Here is a 21148-nt window from a genome sequence, read left to right as displayed (position 1 = left end):
TGAGGCCAGCCTGGTCTACAGAGTGAGTTCCAGAACAGCCAGAGCTACACAGAGAAATCCTGTCTCGAAAAACAAAACAAAGCAAAACAAAACAAAACAAAACAAAACAAAACGAAGACTAGCAAGAAAGGAAAGCTTTGGAACTTCAGAAATATTTAATTCCAAATGACTTAAAGTAGCATCAAACTGTGGTTTTCTATCTGGACGTCCATATACAGAAAGAATTTCCTTTCTTCATGAAAGCAGATGGATTTTGCATCACACCCAATGACTTAGGGGTGGAAAGAGTCATAGTTACAACTGGGAAAATGTAAAGGCCGATGTGTAATTGATTGGTTTGGTGCTTGGTTTTAAATTTACCGTTACAGGAGGCATTCCAGGTTTATTTATGATTATATTGCAAAGAAAACAAAAGACTGATGCATGAAGTGTATTAACAATAGAAAGCTTGCTGCTTATAACAAAGGAAGGAGAGACCTTGGTAGAAATTGTTTTACTAACTTTCTTAGTGCTTCAGGTAAGTTGAATAATCCTTCTGATTTAGGTGTCTTCAGTGGATTGTGCTAAGAGAGAAAACACCCCCAGTCCGTCTGTCTGGGCTCACTTGTGTGTTTTGATTTGCTCTTTCCTGATCTCTCCTGCAGTCCCATTTGTAACTGCAATGACAGCTTTGCAGTTCCCCAAAGTCATGGAATTCCTTCCAACGCTTTTTCCTCGACACTTCAACAGGCTTATCAGCTCATGTTCTGATTGGGTGCTTGGACGCATAGAGGAGATTCTGGGTACAGAACCGTGGAAGCTGGGCTTCAGGAGGGTAAGTGAGACCCCGGTTCCGCATTTCGTAATCTTGTATAAGGCAGAGTTCTTCAAATTTGGCAATGTTTGAATTTCTTTCTGTGGAGAATATGTATGGATTTAGTGTTGGGGTTTCTTCTCTTGGGTGTTACAGGTAGGCGGAAATGTCTTAGGTCTGTAATTCTGACATGAGTATAGAGTCAATAAATAAGTCAATTGAATCATCAACAGAAAGCAAAATAGTGAGGCGTATGCCATTCAGATTATTGCTGTTAATTTGGTCATTTGATGTCACATGGTATGACTTGCTTTTCTGCCACTCAGCTGTCATTTGTCAGTCTCGTTGAGGACCACAGTTCTTGGGACTCCGTTGAGTCCATTCTCCATTCTGCTCTGCAGCACCCTCTCCCCTTTCCCAGTCAGAACCACTGGAGACATAGAGTCTCAGGATACATCACACTGTGATTTGCTCCTTAATGGGCACAGTAACCCCATTTACATCTAAGTCCAAATTTGCTCTTATTGTCAGAGATCGAGTTGAAAGTGGATGGCGCTAGGAGTCAATGCCTTCCTTAAATCTTGGTAGCTATCAAGTGATTTTTCAGATGAAAACATGGTTACGTTTGATGAGCTTCAGTATGAAAATTTAGGGGTTGCCGCCTCCCATCCTAGCAAGAAAATATAGGTACCACTTGATGACCTTCTCCAGACGGGCTCTAGACTCGGGGATAGCCGAGGAAGCTAAGGCAGGAATTACCCATGGAAACCTGATGGGCCATTCATCCGGAGACAGGTCTCTCCTTACCTCCCTGTTAGTGTCTAGAAGTCTTCTTATTTGTGTCTGGTCTCTTTACTGCAGGAGGAGTTGTTCTACCTGGGGAATTTAAGCCTAGCTTACTTGTTTACTTGGGTGTGCTAAGTTTTCTTTCAGTGAAGGGTATCAGTCTTAGGAACTTGAGGCCCACTCTGATACTATCATTAGTCTTGTGGTTTTCTCGAACATGCATCACCTCTTGAAAGGCCCTGTCTCCAAATGGAGTCCCATTCGGAGACAGCAGGGACATTAGCGTTTGACTTTTGAGAGAACACTCGGCAGTCTGTAAAAGGAATGGAGGCCCCAAGAAGGGCATCTCCGTGAAGATAATAGAGGTGAAAAATAATAGGGTGATAAATACCTTTGTGGTATTTGGGAAGAATTAATTATCAATAGACCCATTGGCAAACCAAGGAAGCCAAGAAAGTAAGATAGCCGTTCCCTTCCGCGGATGTGCTAAGGCCCCTGCAAATGCAATGTCAGGTGCAGGATGCCTCTCCGCTGGGAGTCTCACATATTGCATGTTAAACTCTAATTTCACTGGACTCATTAATTAAGTGTGTGCTATAGCTCTTTCCTCAGGCAGGAACAGAGGCCTGTGACTAGAGGAGGACACAGGCTCTTATCCATAGTAGAGATTTAATAATTGTTATCTTATAGGGTTCTTAAAGAGTGGAGGTAAGGGATGAGTGTCCGATGTACGAGATGGACGAGCCAGTTCTGGAGGAAGAAGCCATTAGTGATGTTGCCTGTTGGGAGACCCGGCCAAGAATAAACCAGGGGATGCCTGTGTGTGTATACATGTGTGCGTTAAGCCATGTAGCGTTGTTTGATATTGGAGACTGATTTGTAAATTATAGAACTGCCTAACTACAAGGCAGTTAAAAAACAACAACAAAAAAAAAAAAAAAACAAAACTATGACAAAACCAAACCAAACCAAACCAAAAAAACAAAACCCAAATCATCAATGATGTGTTAGCTATATAACCTTTTCGTCCTCCAAATTTTGTGTATATATTTATATCTTGAAAATGTTTAAGATAGCACAGTTTCAACTGTAGCTCTATACCCCATCTATCTATATGTATCATTTGTGTGAGGCATCCTGAACTCTCTTTTCCTACAGATAACCTACGCAGAGCTGAACCTGCTGCGCTGCGAGGCCAGCTGGATGGTGTTCAGTCAGTGCCCCTCACTGCTCCGGCTGATGACGCCCCTGCAGAAGAATGCATTGGTCCTATATTCTAAGCTGAGGCAGACATGCAGAGAAGACGGGCACACTTACGTTGAAGTAAAGGACTTGACCTCGGGCTTGTCCGAGCATATGTCATTCGAGGAAGCATGTCAGTCTCTGGTGTTTCTGAGGGACATTGAGGTGGTCACCTATGAGAAGGACTGCGTCTTTCTTTATGAGCTGTACCAGGCCGAGCAAGACATAGCCTCCTCCATATGCGAGCTGATGAACAGACCCCCGTGGCATTTGAAAGTGGACGTGAAGAACGTCCTGGCGTCAATTAGCGGCGCAAAGCGCTGCGATCCAGGAAGTGCTGAGGTCGTGGAAGGGAGCAAGCCAGATGAGGTGGGGTCAGATCAGGGTGCCAGTGTTTTAGACGCCCAAGACAGCGGTGACCATGTTAAAAGCAATGGCAAAGAACACATCGCGGATGCAGAGATAAACGACATCCCACTGGATCGAGATCAGGTGGTTGCCCTGGAAACCATCTGCACCAATGCGGTGACAGTCCTCAGCGGGAAAGGCGGCTGTGGGAAGACCACCATTGTTAGCCGTCTTTTTAAACACGTGGAGCAGCTAGAAGAAAGGGAAGTGCAGCAAGCCTGTGAAGATTTTGAACAAGACCAGGAAGCCTCAGAAGAATGGCTTGCCTTTCCTAAGCAGAGTCCAGCCGGGGTGGACAAGGCTATAGAAGTTTTGCTCACCGCACCTACAGGGAAGGCAGCTGGCTTATTGAGGCAGAAGACCGAGCTTCCGGCTTACACGCTATGTCAGGTAAAACCTCTGACAGTTTTGCCTGCAGATAAAACATTTTCTCAAAGACATCTTTGCTCTTTATACGGAAGTAATCAGCTTGTCAAGTGTTTCTTTCTTTTTATTTTCACATGGGAGATAAAACTCGGGGTCTTTTTCATACCAGGCAAATACTTTACTACTGACATAGTCCCAGACTCAAGGGTAAGTCCTCCCCAGGGGGTTTTACACTACACTGTCCACCTGCCTCATTCTCCGTCCCCTCTCATACACGCCTCCCCACCATGTCAGACCTTCCCAGGAGCCCCTGCCATTGCTGCCTGGCTCCTCTGGGCTTCTACAGCTGAGCAAAGGTTCCCCTCCACTGCTCTGCTCTTCTCAGTCCCAACACTGGGATTCATAGCACCTAGTTTCGGCTGTGATAAAATCCAGCTTCTTACCTCAGCTCCTGACCGATGAGCACAGGACCCAGACGTTTAAACACCGTGTTGGATGCATCCAGCAAGACCGGTTGCTCCTTCAGGAGCAAATTTCCACTACGCTGCCTCAGGCTGCTACCTCCCAGTCGTGGACTGACTATAATAAGTCCTTCTGCGCAGGTTGTTGGCATTCCAGTTCTCTCTGCAGCGCCATTTGGATCGGCTCAGGCTATGATAGAGGGGAAATCCTGCCAGGAAGAAGGTCCCTGGGGATCTCAAGCTGTGGAAGCCATATGAGTTACCCTTTCTGGCTGCTCTGCCCTCACTGTTCACACTCAGAAAGAAATCAGTTTGTCGAGTTTAGCTGTGTAGTATCCTGAGCATTGGGGTGCGATCTCACCTGATTTCATCTAGTCCTGCCGTGGATAGGACTTACCTTTCTGCAAGGTGCCCATCCTGCATAAGCTACCTGCCCGTTTGGCGTTTGGCGCTTGGTGGCCGTTTCTGCCATCAGACGAGCTTTTGCAGTATCTTCCTACTCGTCTAAGGGTTCACTAGCCTTCCCGGAGCTTATCTCCCACGGCTAATGGGGCTTACTGCTCTTGTTAAAAGTCTCCGTTGTCCTTATAGTAGGTAATCATTTAGATCAGTCCTCCTCAGGACAGTCTCTCTGCAAGCATCCCAGTTTGCAGCGAGAGCGTGGACACTGGCTCAGAAAGTGTTTGACAGCTTCCCTCATCGGGAACATTCTTGTCATGAGCAAATGCTAGGGGATCAAAGTATGGGCCTAATGGTGTAGTTTAGCTCCCCGCAAGATATGTTATCTCGTGGGGACTGGTCACAAAGAATGTCCCCGTTGCCTGGAACACTGGAGATGGAAGAAGACATTTCTCTGTGGGAGAATGCAAAGCTCCCTGGACCTTAGCTTGTTCTCAGTTGGTCTTTTTCATCTCCTGCATCTGGATCTTCTTCATCTCTTGCATCTGGCCAAGAGTCACATAACAAAAGTTTGAAATGATTCAATGTGGCTGCAAGAGTTAGTACTTCACCGGTGATAATGGTGGAAGGACTTGAGGGGCAGAATCTTGAGCCATCCTGTTCTGTGTGTTCGGAAGAACTCTAATGCTCTAGGAGCCTTTGGTGAGCAGGCGGGCATTTTAGTTAGGGGAAAGCTCTGCAGAGACACTGGGGAGAGCGTTCGTTCGTTTGTTTGTAGACTGCTGAGGTTTCAGGCGACAACTGATCAGAAAGAAGTCTGTGTATTATAGAATACTGGAAACAAACTTACGGCTGGGAGTTTTTAAGCTTTAACAGTTAGCCGGGAGTTTTTAAGCTTTAACAGTTAGTATTTTGACATTATCTCATTGAGTCATCTATTTTAAAAATAATCATATTATCAACACTGTTGTTAGCTGGGTTGTTTTTCTTAGAGGTTGTGGTTTTACAGGGTGGTGGTCAGAAGTTTGGAATACTTGAAAGAAAACTTAGTAGAGGGGTGGGGGTAGGGGGGGGAGGATTGGAAGAGCTCAGAAAGCCAAGAGGTTTATTGGGAAAGAGCAGAAATAGATCTTTTTTTTTTTTTTTTTTTTTTTTTTTTCTGGTTTGCAGCAGTGGGAGAAGTCTTCAGTTTTTTTTTTTTTTTTTTCCCAAGGGAAATTTTGAAGATTATTATTAAGTTAAACTCAAGGCTCAACTGGCAAATATATTTTTTTAACTGAGCCTTTTACAGTTTGAAATTTTAAAAATTCATTGTGTGTGTGTGTGTGTGTGTGTGTGTTCATCCCTGTAAATGGAATGTTCTGTACTGTGTTTGCTTTTTCTTTCCGTTTGTTATGCCCTCCCACCCATAAGGTAAGCTTTATTTTAAAACCACATGCTTGTTAGTTCTAACCTGATTATTTCTTTTATGTGCACGCTTTACTTAAAGGTCAATTACAGCTTCTATATGTGGAAGAAAAGTGAAGTGGACAAGCCGTGGAAATTCTCTACAGTTCGAGTTCTGGTTGTGGACGAAGGGAGTTTGGTGTCTGTAGGAATCTTCAAGTCAGTTCTGAAGTTACTGCGTGAACACTCCAAACTGTCTAAACTAATAATCCTTGGTGAGTTAAACCGTCAGAGTCTGCATGTTCCCTTAAAGCTCTGTGGGTGCTGCTGCTGTGGGTGTCACGCCAGGCTTTGGATGCTGAAGATGGGAGGCTTTTCCCACAGCCCGTAGCAAAGCGACTGAGTTAAGTCTGCCTGCTGTTCTTACCAGCCTAGGTGGGTTGTCTGGCCAGGGTATCGGCAAGCAAGGATGAACAGGATGGCGCGTGCTAAGTTACTGCTTACTGCTTGAGTAATGGCTATTAAAATAGTAAAAATGTTGGAGTCAGAATAAATCAGGATGTAGATCATTTGGAAATAATAAAAAGTCTGAATTATAGACCACTTTACAGTAATTTTATGATTCTAAGCTAATAATTCAAATTAGGCCTCGCCAGCCACTTAATCTGGTGAGATTTAGTTAGATTCTGTAGAGTTTTAGTGAGCAGTCGATTCTGTGATTTAATTGTTGTGGGGTTGTACATAAATACCATTTATTTTAGGCATTTGGGGATATTCGATGAGCAGCCGATTCTGTTAATGTCTTAAGTGCTCACCCAGTTGTCACCCAGCAGATATTTCTCTTTTCTCTAGAGTTTGGTTTTTGTGTCACGCGCTGCCATTGGGCAGCTGGAATTTGTTTTTGCTTTGATTCAGCTTATTCATTTTCTGTTTAGTCAGCTTGTTTTATGCAAGTGAGGTCACGGCTCCCCCACGTTCTGTAACACAAGGACACAGAGTGAATAATGTACGGAGTGACCACGTACAAGATAGCTGAGGTCTGATTTTTAAACATGTTCTGAGGTATATGGTCCACGTAGCTTTCCTGGGTCACAGTTACAAAAGGAGATCAGTTAAAAAATTGTTACATTGTTATGTTTTCAGACAGGTTTTAAAAGTGTCTTTTATGCAACTTAATTTGATTTGGAGAACATCTAACATTTTTGAATGTAACATTTGTATTGAGAATTCATTATTATTGAGAATTTCAGACATTGTAGTTCAATCACGTTCCCCGCCCCCCCCATTCCTTCTCCTAGGATAGTTAAGATTCTTAAATAATTTTAAATAAAGATTTCAGAGGATCTTTACCAAAGGTCTACAATTACTCTGTGTGCCAATCAGTAGAATAAAAATAATATATGCATTTTAGAATCCATGTTAAGTAAAATCTTTTTTTTTTTTTTTTTTTTTTTTTATGCCCCCATCCCTTTAGGTGATATTAGACAGTTACCCAGTATTGAACCTGGTAACTTGCTGCAGGATATTTTTGAGACTCTTAAGTCAAGACAGTGTGCCATCGAACTAAAGACAAACCACAGGACAGAGTCTCAGCTGATTGTAGACAATGCTACAAGGTATCACATACTGATGTTCTTGTATGTTTATCTCTGTTGTATTAGGGATGAAGTGTATTAGGAATAAAGGATGATTTATAGTACGATGCATTTACTATATCTTTTAGCAATACCCCAGTTTCTGGTACCAACTTCTGTCTTAGTTAGGGTTTTACTGCTGTGAACAGACACCATGACCAAGGCAACTCTTATAAGGACAACATTTAATTGGGGCTGCCTTACAGGTTCAGAGGTTCAGTCCAGTATCATGGCAGCATCCAGGCAGGCATGATGTAGGAGCTGCTGAGAATTCTATGTCTTCTTTTGAAGGTTGCTAGTAGAATACTGCTCTAGGCAGCTAGGGCTAGGGTATTAAAGCCCACACCCACAGTGACACACCTACTCCAACAAGGTCACACCTACTCCAACAAGGCCACGCCTCCTAATAGTGTCACTCTTTGGCCCAAGGATACACAAGCCATCACAAACCCTCTTCTATCCTTTTAATATATGCCTATTACCACAGTTAGAAAACCAAGATTAGTATCTTTCATTACTGGCCCAGCATAAACTATCGTTAAAATGTAAGGATGGGCCGGGCAGTGGTGGCGCACGCCTTTAATCCCAGCACTTGGGAGGCAGAGGCAGACAGATTTCTGAGTTCAAGGCCAGCCTGGTCTACAGAGTGAGTTCCAGGACAGCCAGGGATATACAGAGAAACCCTGTCTCGAAAAACCAAAAAAAAAAAAAAAAAAAAAAAAAAAAAGATGGATATATTTCTCGTCTTTAAGAATATATACATCTGATTCTCTTGGTTGTGTGTATCTGTGAGTTCCCTAAGTATGCACACAACTGACCAGAAATTAAAATATTACACGTGCATTGAACATGTACAGGTTCTGTCCTTGGTTATCTCCTAAATGATACCCTGTACTGACCGTTTACATGGCTTTTACTTTGCATTAGGTGTCATCAATAGTCTAGAGATGATTTAGAATAAACAGGAAGGTTTATGTAGGTTGTATGAAGCTACGGTGCCACTTTATACAAGGACTTGAGAGGCTACTTATCAGGAGATTCTGAAACCACCCTGCAGGTACCACACGGGGATAGCTGCACCGGAGTTAAGGTGTGTTAAGCTTAGAGTCTGGACTCTGCCCAAGGCAAAGGAGACTTAGGAATGAGTCTTATTCTCAAAGGAGAATTGGACAAGAACTTTCTGATCATTTCTGTGGGAGAAAAGCCCAAAGGGGGTGGAGAGTAAATGTAGGGCTTGACTCTGAGATCAGTCCTGGTGGCCCCCAGGCATCTGCTCCTCAGTGGAAAGGGGCTAACTCTCGTCTCCAGTGTTTGCATAAGCCTTTGGCCTTCCTCCGTATTTTGTGTGCTGGAGAATCAGGGCCATTGCTGTTCTTCGACTTGAGAAGCTATTAAGATCCGCAGGTATGATGGGGCCATGGATACTAAGAGATGGTTGTGTCCACTCGGTCACATTTTACCTTTTTTTGTCTCTTCTGTGAACTCTGTTTTTTTGCTATTTTTTCATATGCTCAGTTGAATGTCACCAGAACCTTGACCATACCAAACTGTACTTTAGTATGGCCCTGTCAACCCTGGAGAGAATGGTGGAAATGGTGGGGTGGGGTAGTTGTTGTGGACGCTTGTCAGAACCTCAAGAATATTGGAGTTGGGTGAATAATATTGTTTTCCTGAAGTTTTTCTGTTGCTACCTCAGATTTTTTTTTTTTTTTTTAAGATTTATTTATTTTATGTATGTGAGTACACTGTAGCTGTCAGACACACCAGAAGAGGGCATCAGATCCCATTACAGATGGTCACGAGCCACCACGTGGTTGCTGGGAATTGAACTCAGGACCTCTGGAAGAGCAGCCAGTGTTCGTTCTGATAGATCCTTTTCAAGTCCTTCAAACACTGAAGAAACAAAGACTTATTCAGTCAGAATTGGGCTTTATCTAAAACTCAGGCACTTTCCTTAGCCGCCTGTTCAGTACCCTTTAATTTAAGCAATGTCCCTGTCATTCATTTCATCACTGTCCTCTAATATTTCCAACTGAAGGATCTTTGTGACACACCAGAGGACATGTGTTATGTGTCCTGGGTGACACGCCAAAGGAGAAATCCATGTTGATTGCTTCCAAATTAAACCTGGGACATTGCCAGCAAGAACAGCCAATCCTGTCCTTGTTGGAAGGTGGGAGATGGCCGAAGGCTCCACAGAAGGCCACTCCCACCTGACAACCTCTGTTAAGTCTGTTCTTAGACTCAGTCACGAGAGGCTCTGCTATCACGAGGCACTTGAAGCGTGCTGTGTTTTCATATGATTGGCGGGAAAAGATTGAGAGAAAGCAAGATGGAGAGGCAGAGCAAACAGATGTGGGTGCCTGTCTCAGCTGGGAAAACGGAAGTACACACAGAACAGCAGAATAAAGGAGAAGCACGTGCTATAACATGTGTAAAGGATCCATTTAGTGCAAGGTAACTTACGTAGAAAGAGAGGTGGAGCTACTGGGCCCAGATTTGCATCCCAGGCCCCTGCGTTCTGTATTTGTGGCCTTGGGACCCAGTAAACTTGATCACATCTCATATTGCTCACTTGTAGTGAGGAGAAGACCCAGCCTCCTTGCTGTTTAGAGGACTGGTTCTCAGCATGGAACACAGCACGATGCATGATCATTTCTGGTTCTTTCAGTTGCCTTATGGGGGGAAGTGATCGCTAAGTATGATGCCCATAGTATTTCTAGTCTGCTATAAAATGGATTGGCTGGCAATTATACCTGCCAAGCCCTTTCCTCTGTCATCCACTAACAGGTGTGAATTGTTAAAAGAGTGTTAGGCTACGTGGATGGTAATTATAATATACATACATATGTAATATATAATATATAATATATATTATATATACACATATATATATGTATTCATATATATATGTGTGTATATATAATATATATTATATATATATCTCAATATATTGTAGGGCCAGCTAGCCTAGATTACTTGGCAGGTGTCAGGTAAGAGACCCTGCTCAAAAATATAAGGTGGATGGCTCCTGTGAAAAACTGAAGTTGACTTCTAGTCTCCACAACCACTTGTGTGTACATGCATACACACACACCCCCAGCCGTTTATACATCACACACACACAAACACACACACACATACATATATATATATATATATATATATGTTTTTTTCTTTAAGAATCTCCAGGCGTCAGTTTCCAGAATTTGATGCAGAATTAAGTATCTCTGATAATTCTACGTTACCCCTCTCCATTCAAGATAAGACATTTATTTTTGTGAGACTTCCTGAAGAGGACGGCAGTTCTCAGTCATCTAAAGGTGAACACCGATCTAGTAAGTGTTTATGTTGGCTTGCACGGAAGCATTTCATTTTTGTGATATTGTTATTAAACGACTAGCTGTGTATTACTTGATGCTAAAGGTAGGTCTTGCTAGTGAAAACCAGAGTCCTGGAAATATAAACAACTTAAGAATTCTCAAAGGCCTGAGTTCGAGGCTAGCCTGGTCTACAGAGTGAGTTCCAGGACAGCCAGGACTACACAGAGAAACCCTGTCTCAAAAAACCAAAAAAAAAAAAAAAGAATTCTCAAAGGCAGATTAGAGTAGTGGTTCTCAACCTTCTTAACAAACACTGTCACCTTTTGTACAGTTCCTCATGTCGTGGTGACCCCCCCAATGATAAAATTATTTTCATTGCTACTTCATATAACTGTAACTGCAATCTTGCTACTGTTATGAATTGTAATGTATATGTCTATGTTTCCTGTGGTCTTAGGAGCCCCTGTAAAAAAGGGTTGCTTGACCCCCAAAGGGATTGTGACCCATAAGTTGAGTACTGCTATTCTAGTAGTTTCTGAGGAAATTCTTGACACAGCATAAAAACTCTCATTAAATACTTGAAGAGTTGGAAAGTGGCCAGAGATAATTTTGTTTACAGAGCCCTGGCAATCTCAGTCTCTTCAGGAGAAAGTTAAGTTTTATTTAATGAAAATTTCCTGTTACTTTCTTTGAGTGCTGTTTCTTTGAGTTACTGTTTGTTAACACCACATGTAATTTTGGGTATTACACTGTTAGCGTGTCAGGGTTGAGAAGGAGTATGGGATAGGTCGTTTAAGCACATGACTCAAGTCACTTCACCATGTGTGAAATAAGTGTCAGGATTCTGGTGTCTGGGGAGCTAGGGGGGCATCGTGTTACAAAACACTATATAAGTACTAATAAATATCATTAAGTTGGTTATGAAAAACAATTATATTTGAATATAGTTGTTGTCTTAGTTAGGGTTTTACTGCTGTGAACAGACACCATGACCAAAGCATTGCTTATCTTGGGACCTGTTCTGTGTATTAAAGAGAATGTGCTTTTTTGTTTGAATGAACCAGGGTCTTCTCAAGCTAACTTTGAACTCCTAATTCTTCTGTCTCCACCTCCCTAGTCCGTGGGATAGCCCGTGCTATCATGACCAGCTCATTAAAATGTACTTTCAAAAGAAAAAGAAGTTGTCTGTTTCAGAGTGTTAGTGACGCCAGTTCTGTTTTAATTAAAAGTTTTTGCTGGAAAATCAGTCTCTTCCTTAAGAAAACTGGGCAGATAATCCTCAGAGAGGCAAAGAGCAGTTTTTTTCATTAATAAAGTTGTACCCACTGTTACAAAGCGCAGACTCAAGACAAGGTCCACAACTGGGCTAGAATTTCAGAGATGCTAAAACGTGTAATTGTAGAATAAATAAAGTGCCCAGTGCACGTGGACCCGTGAGACAGAGAGGAAGAAGAGATGCAGAATGGAGGACCTTTGGAAGTTTCTGCTCTGGTTGACTGGGTGCAGAGATGTGAGGTCAGCTATTTCTGGGGAGTATCTTTATACATACACTTTATACATATATAGAAGAAATGAAGGGCCCTGTGAGGGGCTGACTTCGTCTTTCTAGAACAGAGTACCACAGAACTCCGTGATTCACTGGCTACTAGATGATACACAAAACCCTGCAGTGTTCCTATCCCCCTACCCCCTTTTTTCTTGAGACAGGACCTCATGTTGCCTAGGCTGCCATTGAATTTGCTGTATAGCTGAGGCTGACCTTGAACTCTTTATCCCCCAGCCTCTCTCGTAGACCAGGCTAGACCTTATCTATAAAACAACAAGTATGAAAAACCACCAAACATGGGGTAGTGAGCTGGGCATAATAGCGCATGCCTATTGGGATATAGTATTGTGTTAGTGGCTGAATTGTGGGAGGTTGGGGCACGGGAGGAAAGAGAAAGCTGAGGTGAACAAGGTAGTATGGTGTTAGGCCAGTGGGCACTTTTGAGCCAATGTAGCAGCACTTTAGTATTGCAAGCTGGTGCGCGCCGGCTCCGTGTATGGGCTGATGGAATTCCAACTCTAAGGGACCACGACCAGTACCTCAGGGGCTGAAACCTGTCTCCGTGGTCTTGTCACTGTCACAGCATGTGTCAAGGATGATGTAGGCGTTCCCGTGATGACCTGTATTGCACGTGGTGAGATGTTTGACCTGCACTGCTTAGTCGAAATTGCTAGCTAATTCTTCCACAGAAACAGCATTGCAATCTGGCAATTTTTCTGTGTTAACCTTTTTCTCTTTGCCAGATTTATATTCTGCAGTTAAAACTTTGCTTCAAGGAAAGGACTTCTGCAGTTTTGAATGTTCAAAAACATCGCAATTTATTGCATTTAGAAGGTAAAACGTTTATAATGTGTTAATGTACTTTATCCAACTTTTAAACTTTGTAAGTTATTAATGTACATTGTATTTAGGGGAGATACATGTAATCTCTCATTATTCCCTCTCAGTCTTCGAAATATCTTTTCATTAGACACATCAGAAGGCATTCTGAACAGAGCTGTTTTCTGTTAGGCATGCGTATATTTTCACAGGAAGTGGGAGTAAAACAAAATTTTATGTGAAGGTTAAAATTATAAAATACATCTCCCCCCCCAGGTTTGGTGTACTGGCACACGCCTTTAATCCTAGCACTTGGGAGGCAGAGGGAGGTGAAGCTCTGAGTTCTAGGCCAGCCTGGTCTACAGAGCGAGTTCCAGGGCAGGCAGGACTACACAGAGAAACCTTGTGTTGATAAACAAAAAACAAAAACAATACTTTTTCCTAGAGAAAGTTCTAGAAACGTCTTATGGGATCTACTGTATCAGCAGGGGTAGCAACCACAGAGCCCTCAGTTCAATTTCTGGTATTACAACAAGAAGTAAAAAAATCCAGTGGCCCAGTATATGATTGTCTATAAACATGAGCCAGTGTGCAGTGTGTCCTGCTGAAGTGATTCTGACTTCCATGTGTTTCAGACAAGACTGTGACCTCATCAATGACTGCTGCTGCAAGCACTATGCAGACCACATCATCAAGTGAGCATCTCCCCGACTGATGCTGTAGGGGACGGCCGTGCCTTGATTTGCTGTTCTTTCATTTATATGGATATTTGTCACATAGGGCCACGCATTCAAAAGTCATACCCTTTCCCCCAGTTTGTGAAGCGTAATAGTCTCTTCAGTTAAGTGGATCATATATCATTGGGAAGAGACGTGGACCATAAGTAGAGCAAGATGAAAAATAAGGAATGATTATTTCTCCGTGATGTCCAGGTTGGCAACCTCCAACCTCTTCAGGATCAACATGGAGAATAAGGAGAATTTCTAGTACCACGTGTGTGGCGTTTCCAGGAGCCTGAACAGCACAGGCTGTGTGCAGAGAACAGTTTTGTATGCCCTGTATTTGACAGCACATGCTCGTCACTGGGGCTATGTAAAATATAGGAGCTCCTGCCACAAACCACTGTGCTGGGCAGCCTGACAGAGGACTCAAAAGGTGCTCGGATGGGCCCATGTAATAGAGGTCCTAGTACCTCTGCTCTTTTCAGGGAATCTCTCTGTTTGTGTAAATGCAGCTGCTGACACAGAAGTCTCCCAAACAGTTAGGTAAGAGCAGAATGAAAAATAAACCCAAGAGTGCTTTCGCAGGGACTGGCACAGCCGCCATTCACTGACTGGCACAAGCCACATTCTTTGGTACTGTTTTTGTGGAACAGTGTCATAATTATTATAATGGGAATACGAGTTAGTACTCTAAGACCCGAATGTGGAGAGGGGGTGAATTTGCATGAAAGAAAAAAAAAATAAGGCTTTTGGTTTAGAAAGTGGATGGATCAGGGTATCCACAGCAACATCTCTAACTCGAGAGAGTTCAACTGGGCCGTGTCAGAAGGGCTTGAGGTGACAGGGTGAATGCTGTGTTGGTAAATGTTATTTGGGGAATTTGATTACCCCCCGCATTGCCTTCAAATATCCCAAATAAATGACACCTTTGGATTTATGATAAACCTTAAAGCATCAGAACTGGGCGAATATAAACCATCTCTGTTAGTGTGCTGACTTTCCTGACAAAAATCCCCAAGATCTGACTTGCTATGATTCATTTGGGCTGCTCCTGCAGCATCAGGCCGGCTCTCATAGCCATGAGTTCAGGATCCATGCTACCCCATGGTGACCTCTTTCCTTCTTCCTCTTGTCCCTGCCTCAGATCCCAAGTTTGGGAACCTTTGCTCCATCCTCTCTTTTGCCCAGGCTGACGGCATCTTTACCAACCAATCAAGGATAACCTGGGGGTGGGGTGGGGGGTGGGGCAAGGTTTACAACAAAAGCTGGTATATGGAAGGATCTCCTCATCTCTCCTTGTGGGTGGAGTAACCAGATTTTGGGAGCCAGTATATAGCATTTGAATACATAGTGACACCAGACCAACCCCCTACAGACTGTAAAAGAAACAGGTGACAGTTATGAACTGTTGATTCTTGACCCTTGGAGAATGAAATGGTATAAACATCATTTCACATCAGCTCCGAGTTGCTACTAGATACAAGGAAGTGGGAAGCTTCCAGGTCTGATGGTGTGTGGTCACTTCCTAATGCAGAGACCATGAGAAGAAACTCGTCTTTGCCATTGGCGATAAGATCTGTTGTACCCGGAATGCGTACCTCTCGGAATTACTCCCTGACAATGACCAGGAAGCCAACGGGAAAGGCTCTGGAGATGCCCCTGGTGATGATGCTAAAACCAAACAGGATTTTGAAAATAGCATTCGGCTGTGCAATGGGGAAATATTTTTCATAACACGGGTAAGTCTTAGGAAGTAATAGGTTTGCCAGTTAGAGATCTTTTTTTTTTTTTTTTTCTTTTTCTTTTTCCAAAGCCCTAGATTTCATTTTGGATTTACTCAGGGATGCTGTTCTTGTTTGGTGTTTCTTATCAGGAATTTTTATACATCCTCATTCAGGATAAACATTGGTTTGTAGATTTTAGCAATGTCTTGTCTGGTTTTTTTTTCTTTCAGATTTATTTATTTTATTTATATGAATACACTGTCGCTGTCTTCAGACACACCAGAAGAGGGCATCGGATCCCATTACAGATGTTTCTGAGCCACCATGTGGTTGCTGGGAATTGAACTCAGGACCTCCGAAAGAGCAAGCAGCCAGTGCTCTTAACTACTGAGCTACCTCTCCAGCCCGTCTTATCTGGCTTAATACTGGAATTGATGGGTTGTTGAGAGTAGCTCTGTTGGAAGGCATTACTTTTTCCAACATTTTTTTTTCCCCCTGAGAGATGTAGAAAGGAAACTTCCTTGTAGTAAGTCATAAGCTTGAACAACAAAGAACAAAGCAAAGCTGTCCGTAGTTGTAGCTTCAACATAGAAACTTTAGTAATTCTTCTTCCTGGGGTTGTTCTCCCTGTGTAGACACCTTCTCAAAGATGCTGAAGGGGTAGTGAGGGAAAGAGGGTGTGAGGTTTCAAGGACCAAAAGTTTCTATTTCTGCTCACTGAAATACTTAAAACGTGAAGGCATTTAACGAAGTTTGGATTTTAAGCCTCTCCAGGGTTTAGTTGTTGTTCTGGGCACCGGACCCAGAGTTTCAGAAGTTCTGTTCACCATCCTCTACAAATACAGTCTCAGCTTCAAGCCCCTGGAGAGTCTTAATTTGATGGATAACTTAATATTCCTCCAGAGACAGAATGTCCTTACCATGTGCGTGTTGGAATAGATGCAAAGATTTCTTTGTCTTGGTCCCAGGATGTAACCGACCAGGATGTAACCGACGTAACTTCCAGAAGAAAAAGACTTTTGACCATTAATAATGAGGCTGGCTTAGAAGTGACTGTGGACTTTAGCAAACTAATGGCAAACTGTCAAATAAAGCACGCCTGGGCAAGGACCATTCATACTTTTCAGGTAAAAGCGGCCGCTTACTGTTGTTTGATTGTTAATGCTGATTGTATCAGTATGTTTTTGTCATCGACGTAACAAAGTGTCTGGCAAAAGCAGTTGAAGAAAGAGGTCGTTTGGGCTTACAGTTTTTGGGTACAGGCTCTCATGGCAGGGAAGACATAGAAGCAGGAGTGAGCGGTTGGTCACACTGCATTCATAGTTTGGAAGGAGAGAGAGATGAATGCTGGGTACTCAACTCTCTTTCTCCTTTTAATTCAGTCTCGGGTCCCAGCGTGTTGAATAAATGCCACCATATTTACAGTGGGTCTTTCCCCAGCAGTGAATTCCATCTAGAAACTCCCTTGCAGCAATGTCCAGAGATGAGTCCTAGGTGACTCATGGTCACCATCAGGTTGACAGAGTTAACTGCAACACTTTTACCACAACACAAAGTATGGCACACTGTTTTTAATTTCTTTATTAATTCTAATTCTTCAGTTCTGGGCCTGTTTCTCCTTCATCATTTTTGCTTTGTTTTCTGAGAGCTGCTTTCCAGCCTGCGGCCTAGTGTGGCCTAGTGCCCGGCAGTGAGCCTTTGGGCTTAACTCCTGTAACCTTTGCTTCTATGCACAAAGATACAGGAGATGTTACTCAGGCTCTAGCCATGTGTTCACTTAAGTGCCCTTTCACTTTGAGGAAGTAAGACATTAGCAAGACAATCTTACATGTCCGTTCCCTCCTAGCCTGACTCTCCAGCAGGGCCTGACATGAACTGCACTGATGTCCTTAAACTTTGACATTTTATCTATGGGTTGTGTGTGTGTGTGTGTGTGCATTATTTTTGATTTTTAAGAATATTTCAGTAGAATATTATTTGACTGCTAAAGTTCTTAAACTTGCCTACCGAACTTAAACTTTGCTCAGAAGGGACTTTTGTTCTGTGTTTGATATATTCCTATTCACATAGATTTTATACATATACATATGTATATATATGTATATGTGTATATATGTATACACACACATACATATGTCTCTCTGTGTATTTTTCTATACATTTTCTTGCTTTCAAGTTTTAAACAAAGGGTGTCATCTTACGTCTTGTTTATTTTTGGCTTTATTGACGTTGCTGGTGGACCTTGCTAGTCTCTTGTTATTTTGACAAATGTATGCTCTCCCTCCAATTTTGTAAACAGCTCCCTTATAATTTTTTAAATCTTATGTGAGAACAGTGGGTTTAAAGAGGAGATGAAATAGCTCAGAGTGTCCTCACGTGTCCAGCCAATCTTTGTGTGCGTGCACGTACATGTGTGTTTGTGTGTCCAAATGATCCTTTGATGCATGCATGTATGTTGTGTCTATACATATTTATATAGTCTCCTGTTATTGCCTATTTCATTTGCCATCATTGGTGACCTTAGTGTAACACATTTACACATAGGTCTGTACAGTTATTTCAGAGTCTTTGGTTAGGGAAAATGTAGCACTCCTTTTGGTCCCCAGAATTTGTTTGTTTTGGTCACCACAAGCTAGTTGTGGCCCCACGGGACCTAATGTTGGTAACAAACTTAGCAGATGTGAGTTCTGAGGTAGCAGATAAAATGGATTCTCGGGGATGGGTGGATACGGACACACCAGCCAGGGGAGAAAGACATGAACTTACCCTCAACACTTTTCTCTTTTTGTTTTCTCTCTCTCTCTCTCTCTCTCTCTCTCTCTCTCTCTCTCTCTCTCTCTGTGTGTGTGTGTTTGAATACTTGTGTGCCTCTCCTACCGTGCATTCGTGGAGGTCAGAGCAGCCTTGAGTCCTTGGTTTCCATTTGTTTGAGACAAGGTCTCCTTGATTTCTCTGTTGCATCTACCAGGCTAGCTTATGAGGCTTGAGCCAGACATCAGGCTTTTGTGAAGGGTCTGGTTATTCACTGGCATTCACCCGGTAAGCCATCTTCCCAGCCTCGTGCCACAGTTGCTCCTCCGCTGAGCTGCTGTATTGAGTCTTCACACTGCTTTTGCCTCTCAGGGGTCCGAGGAGAACACAGTTGTCTATGTAGTGGGGAAGGCAGGCCGCCAGCACTGGCAACACGTTTACACAGCAGTGACCCGGGGCCGCTCCAGAGTGTACATCATCGCGGAAGAGTCTGAACTCAGAAGTGCCATCCGGAAACGCAGTTTCCCCAGACAGACGCGTTTGAAACACTTCTTGCAGAAGAAGCTCTCCGACAGCTGTGCACCTTCACCAGGTTTCCCATCTCAGCCGTCGAGCCCTCGAGTTGGAGGAAGACAGGGCACGCCGCCTTCAGCATCTCCCCTCTGTAGAACCCCAGACAACAAAGCTACTGCAAACAGCGCTAGCGGTGAGGCGTCTTCAGCCACAAAGGAGAGGTTCTCCTTTGACGAAGGATGGTTGTCAACTTCCTTCAATGATATGGACACAGAAGAAGAGTCAGCGCAGCTCAGACGGTCCAAAAGAACTGGTGACGGCTTTCCATTTGATGAAGAAAGCCCCAGTAAATTCCGTATGGTAGGAACCTTGTTCCCTTCTATTCATATTCTCTTTAACTTCTGCCAACTGCAGTGTGCCTGGACGGGACCGTGTGTACTTCTGTTAGTGTGTGGGACAGCTGATGTCTCTCATCTAACAAAGTGCCCCCCCACCCCCACCCTGTGCCCACTTGGAGCTAGCTCTTTTTCCCATCCTTCCTGAGGCTGCTTCTCTAGACAGCTTCCACTGATCGGTAGAAGCTTTCTACTCTGTGCCTGCCTTCCCCTGTCTTCCTTGTCGTTATCCCTGGCTTTGCAAGGGATAACGTATCTCCACAGCTCCATTGCACTGGTTGGTTCCGGTCTTCTCTCAAGCTTCTGGAGCCTTTCCTTAGGTCTCACTCTTGGCTCCCTCTTGGCCTCTAGTTTAACTGTTGCTACCAGCACAGTCCTCTTTCTCTCAGTTCATGTGACCTTATCTAATCTGATGGAGAAGCACTTTCAGAGTCTCCTCCGTTTCTTCCGCCTTCTCTCTCACACATCCCCTAATTGAGATATCTCCCCGAGTGACAGTATCACCCATCCCCTTGGCCTGAGTGTTTTCAGTGGCTGCCCTGATGCAGGTGCTGGGAACTCTGGGTAAGTGACTCTTCAAGATTCTTCTGCTGACTATTTGCAAGTATGGGAGTAATTTGGCGACTCACTGAAGAGCACTCAGGAACCAATTCCTTGATGCATCTTTGATCTTTGCTTCTAGAGAGAGCCATTCTGGAAGCACAACCTAAAACCTTTTTCTCGGCTCCTCATCTCAGTCCCCTTTCTTTCAGTTTGACAGCTTGAAATCTCACACTGACATTATTCCGACCCCATCTCCACTCTCTACCTCTGGGGACATAGCGTTATTGAGAAATGACTTTTTCCCCACTCTGCCTCGGCTGTCCTGGCTTGGGTTCTTATCTTACTGGAGGACCAGCTATCCACTCTCGAATGCATTCCTGCCCTGCTCCTCATATACTCCGATCCCTTGGGTGTTCAACTCAGTCCCTCTGTCTAAAGGCTCCCCGTGCCTTAAGTGCCCACTGGGGACTTCTCAGTCTATATCTGGTTCTCCCAGAGCCCTGTGATGTTTCACTATTACCTTTTGACGTCAGTCATTCTACTGTTTTGGTTCATTAATTCACTACAGTAATCGATGTTTTGTTCCTATCTCTCCCCTTTGGCGTCTATAGTTTGGAGATGTAACTGTCCGTTGGGTGACTAGAGGGGAGAAGGCAAAAGGGAACAGTCCCAAATGATTCCCTGCTTTCTAGCTGAAACAGTCAGGGAAACGGCAGAGCCATTTACTGAGATGAAAAAGACACAGGAAGACCTTGTTTGAGGAAACGGTCTCCCCCCTTTCTTTGGGCAGGCAGTAATAGGTGCTACACTTCGAGATGAAGGTTTATAAATTACTTCCAAATGTGGTTTCAAGGGAAGAATACTGATTCGCTGCCACAGATTCGCTAAGGTGGGGTTCAGGGGAGACCAGTTGAGAGGGGCATGGGCTCATGATTCTGCCCAAGTACCAAAGTGTGACACTCATGTCCATTGCCCAAAGAAGGTATGAGACAGGTAACAGGTTCTCTAAGAGTCTGCCTGGCAGAGGTCACCTGTGTGGTGATGTCAGTTGAAGCCACTGGGAGAGCATACCAATGAGCCGTAGAGCTTCAGATATGGGCGGGATGGGGTGGGGGAGTGGGGAGGTCGTCACAACTGATGGACAGAGTCTTCCAAAGAGACTGTCCTTTCTTTTGATTGGAGTTGAGATCCATAGGAACATTCTAAGTGCTTGTGAGTTGAAATTCAAGGAAGTGACCTTGACCTTAGTGCGGCGGGTGGCAGTGAGGGAGAAATGAACGAATGAGTTCCTAGCGGAAAGAAACCCAGGACACAGCGATTAGGCTGAAAGTAGGGTG

General features: G+C 43.6%; 1 protein-coding gene across 2 annotated transcripts in view; it reads left to right on the top strand.

Moving 5' to 3' along the window:
- Positions 1-21148, top strand: part of Helb (DNA helicase B) — a 28771-nt gene that overhangs the window by 3476 nt on the left and 4147 nt on the right. The window contains exons 3-12 of one of the 2 annotated variants that reach the window (XM_076920337.1): positions 645-814; positions 2738-3619; positions 5945-6116; positions 7316-7457; positions 10659-10813; positions 13088-13178; positions 13799-13858; positions 15420-15624; positions 16578-16736; positions 18733-19233. In XM_076920337.1, the coding sequence (XP_076776452.1) occupies positions 645-814; positions 2738-3619; positions 5945-6116; positions 7316-7457; positions 10659-10813; positions 13088-13178; positions 13799-13858; positions 15420-15624; positions 16578-16736; positions 18733-19233 (2537 nt within the window). The remainder of the gene's footprint in view (positions 1-644; positions 815-2737; positions 3620-5944; positions 6117-7315; positions 7458-10658; positions 10814-13087; positions 13179-13798; positions 13859-15419; positions 15625-16577; positions 16737-18732; positions 19234-21148) is intronic. The other variant, XM_076920338.1, reaches the window with a different exon arrangement.

The sequence above is a fragment of the Arvicanthis niloticus genome, chromosome 22 (assembly GCF_011762505.2).
Source record: "Arvicanthis niloticus isolate mArvNil1 chromosome 22, mArvNil1.pat.X, whole genome shotgun sequence".
NCBI lineage: Eukaryota > Metazoa > Chordata > Mammalia > Rodentia > Muridae > Arvicanthis > Arvicanthis niloticus.
Note: the sequence above shows the minus strand (reverse complement) of the source record. Positions and strands in the feature narration are given on the sequence as shown.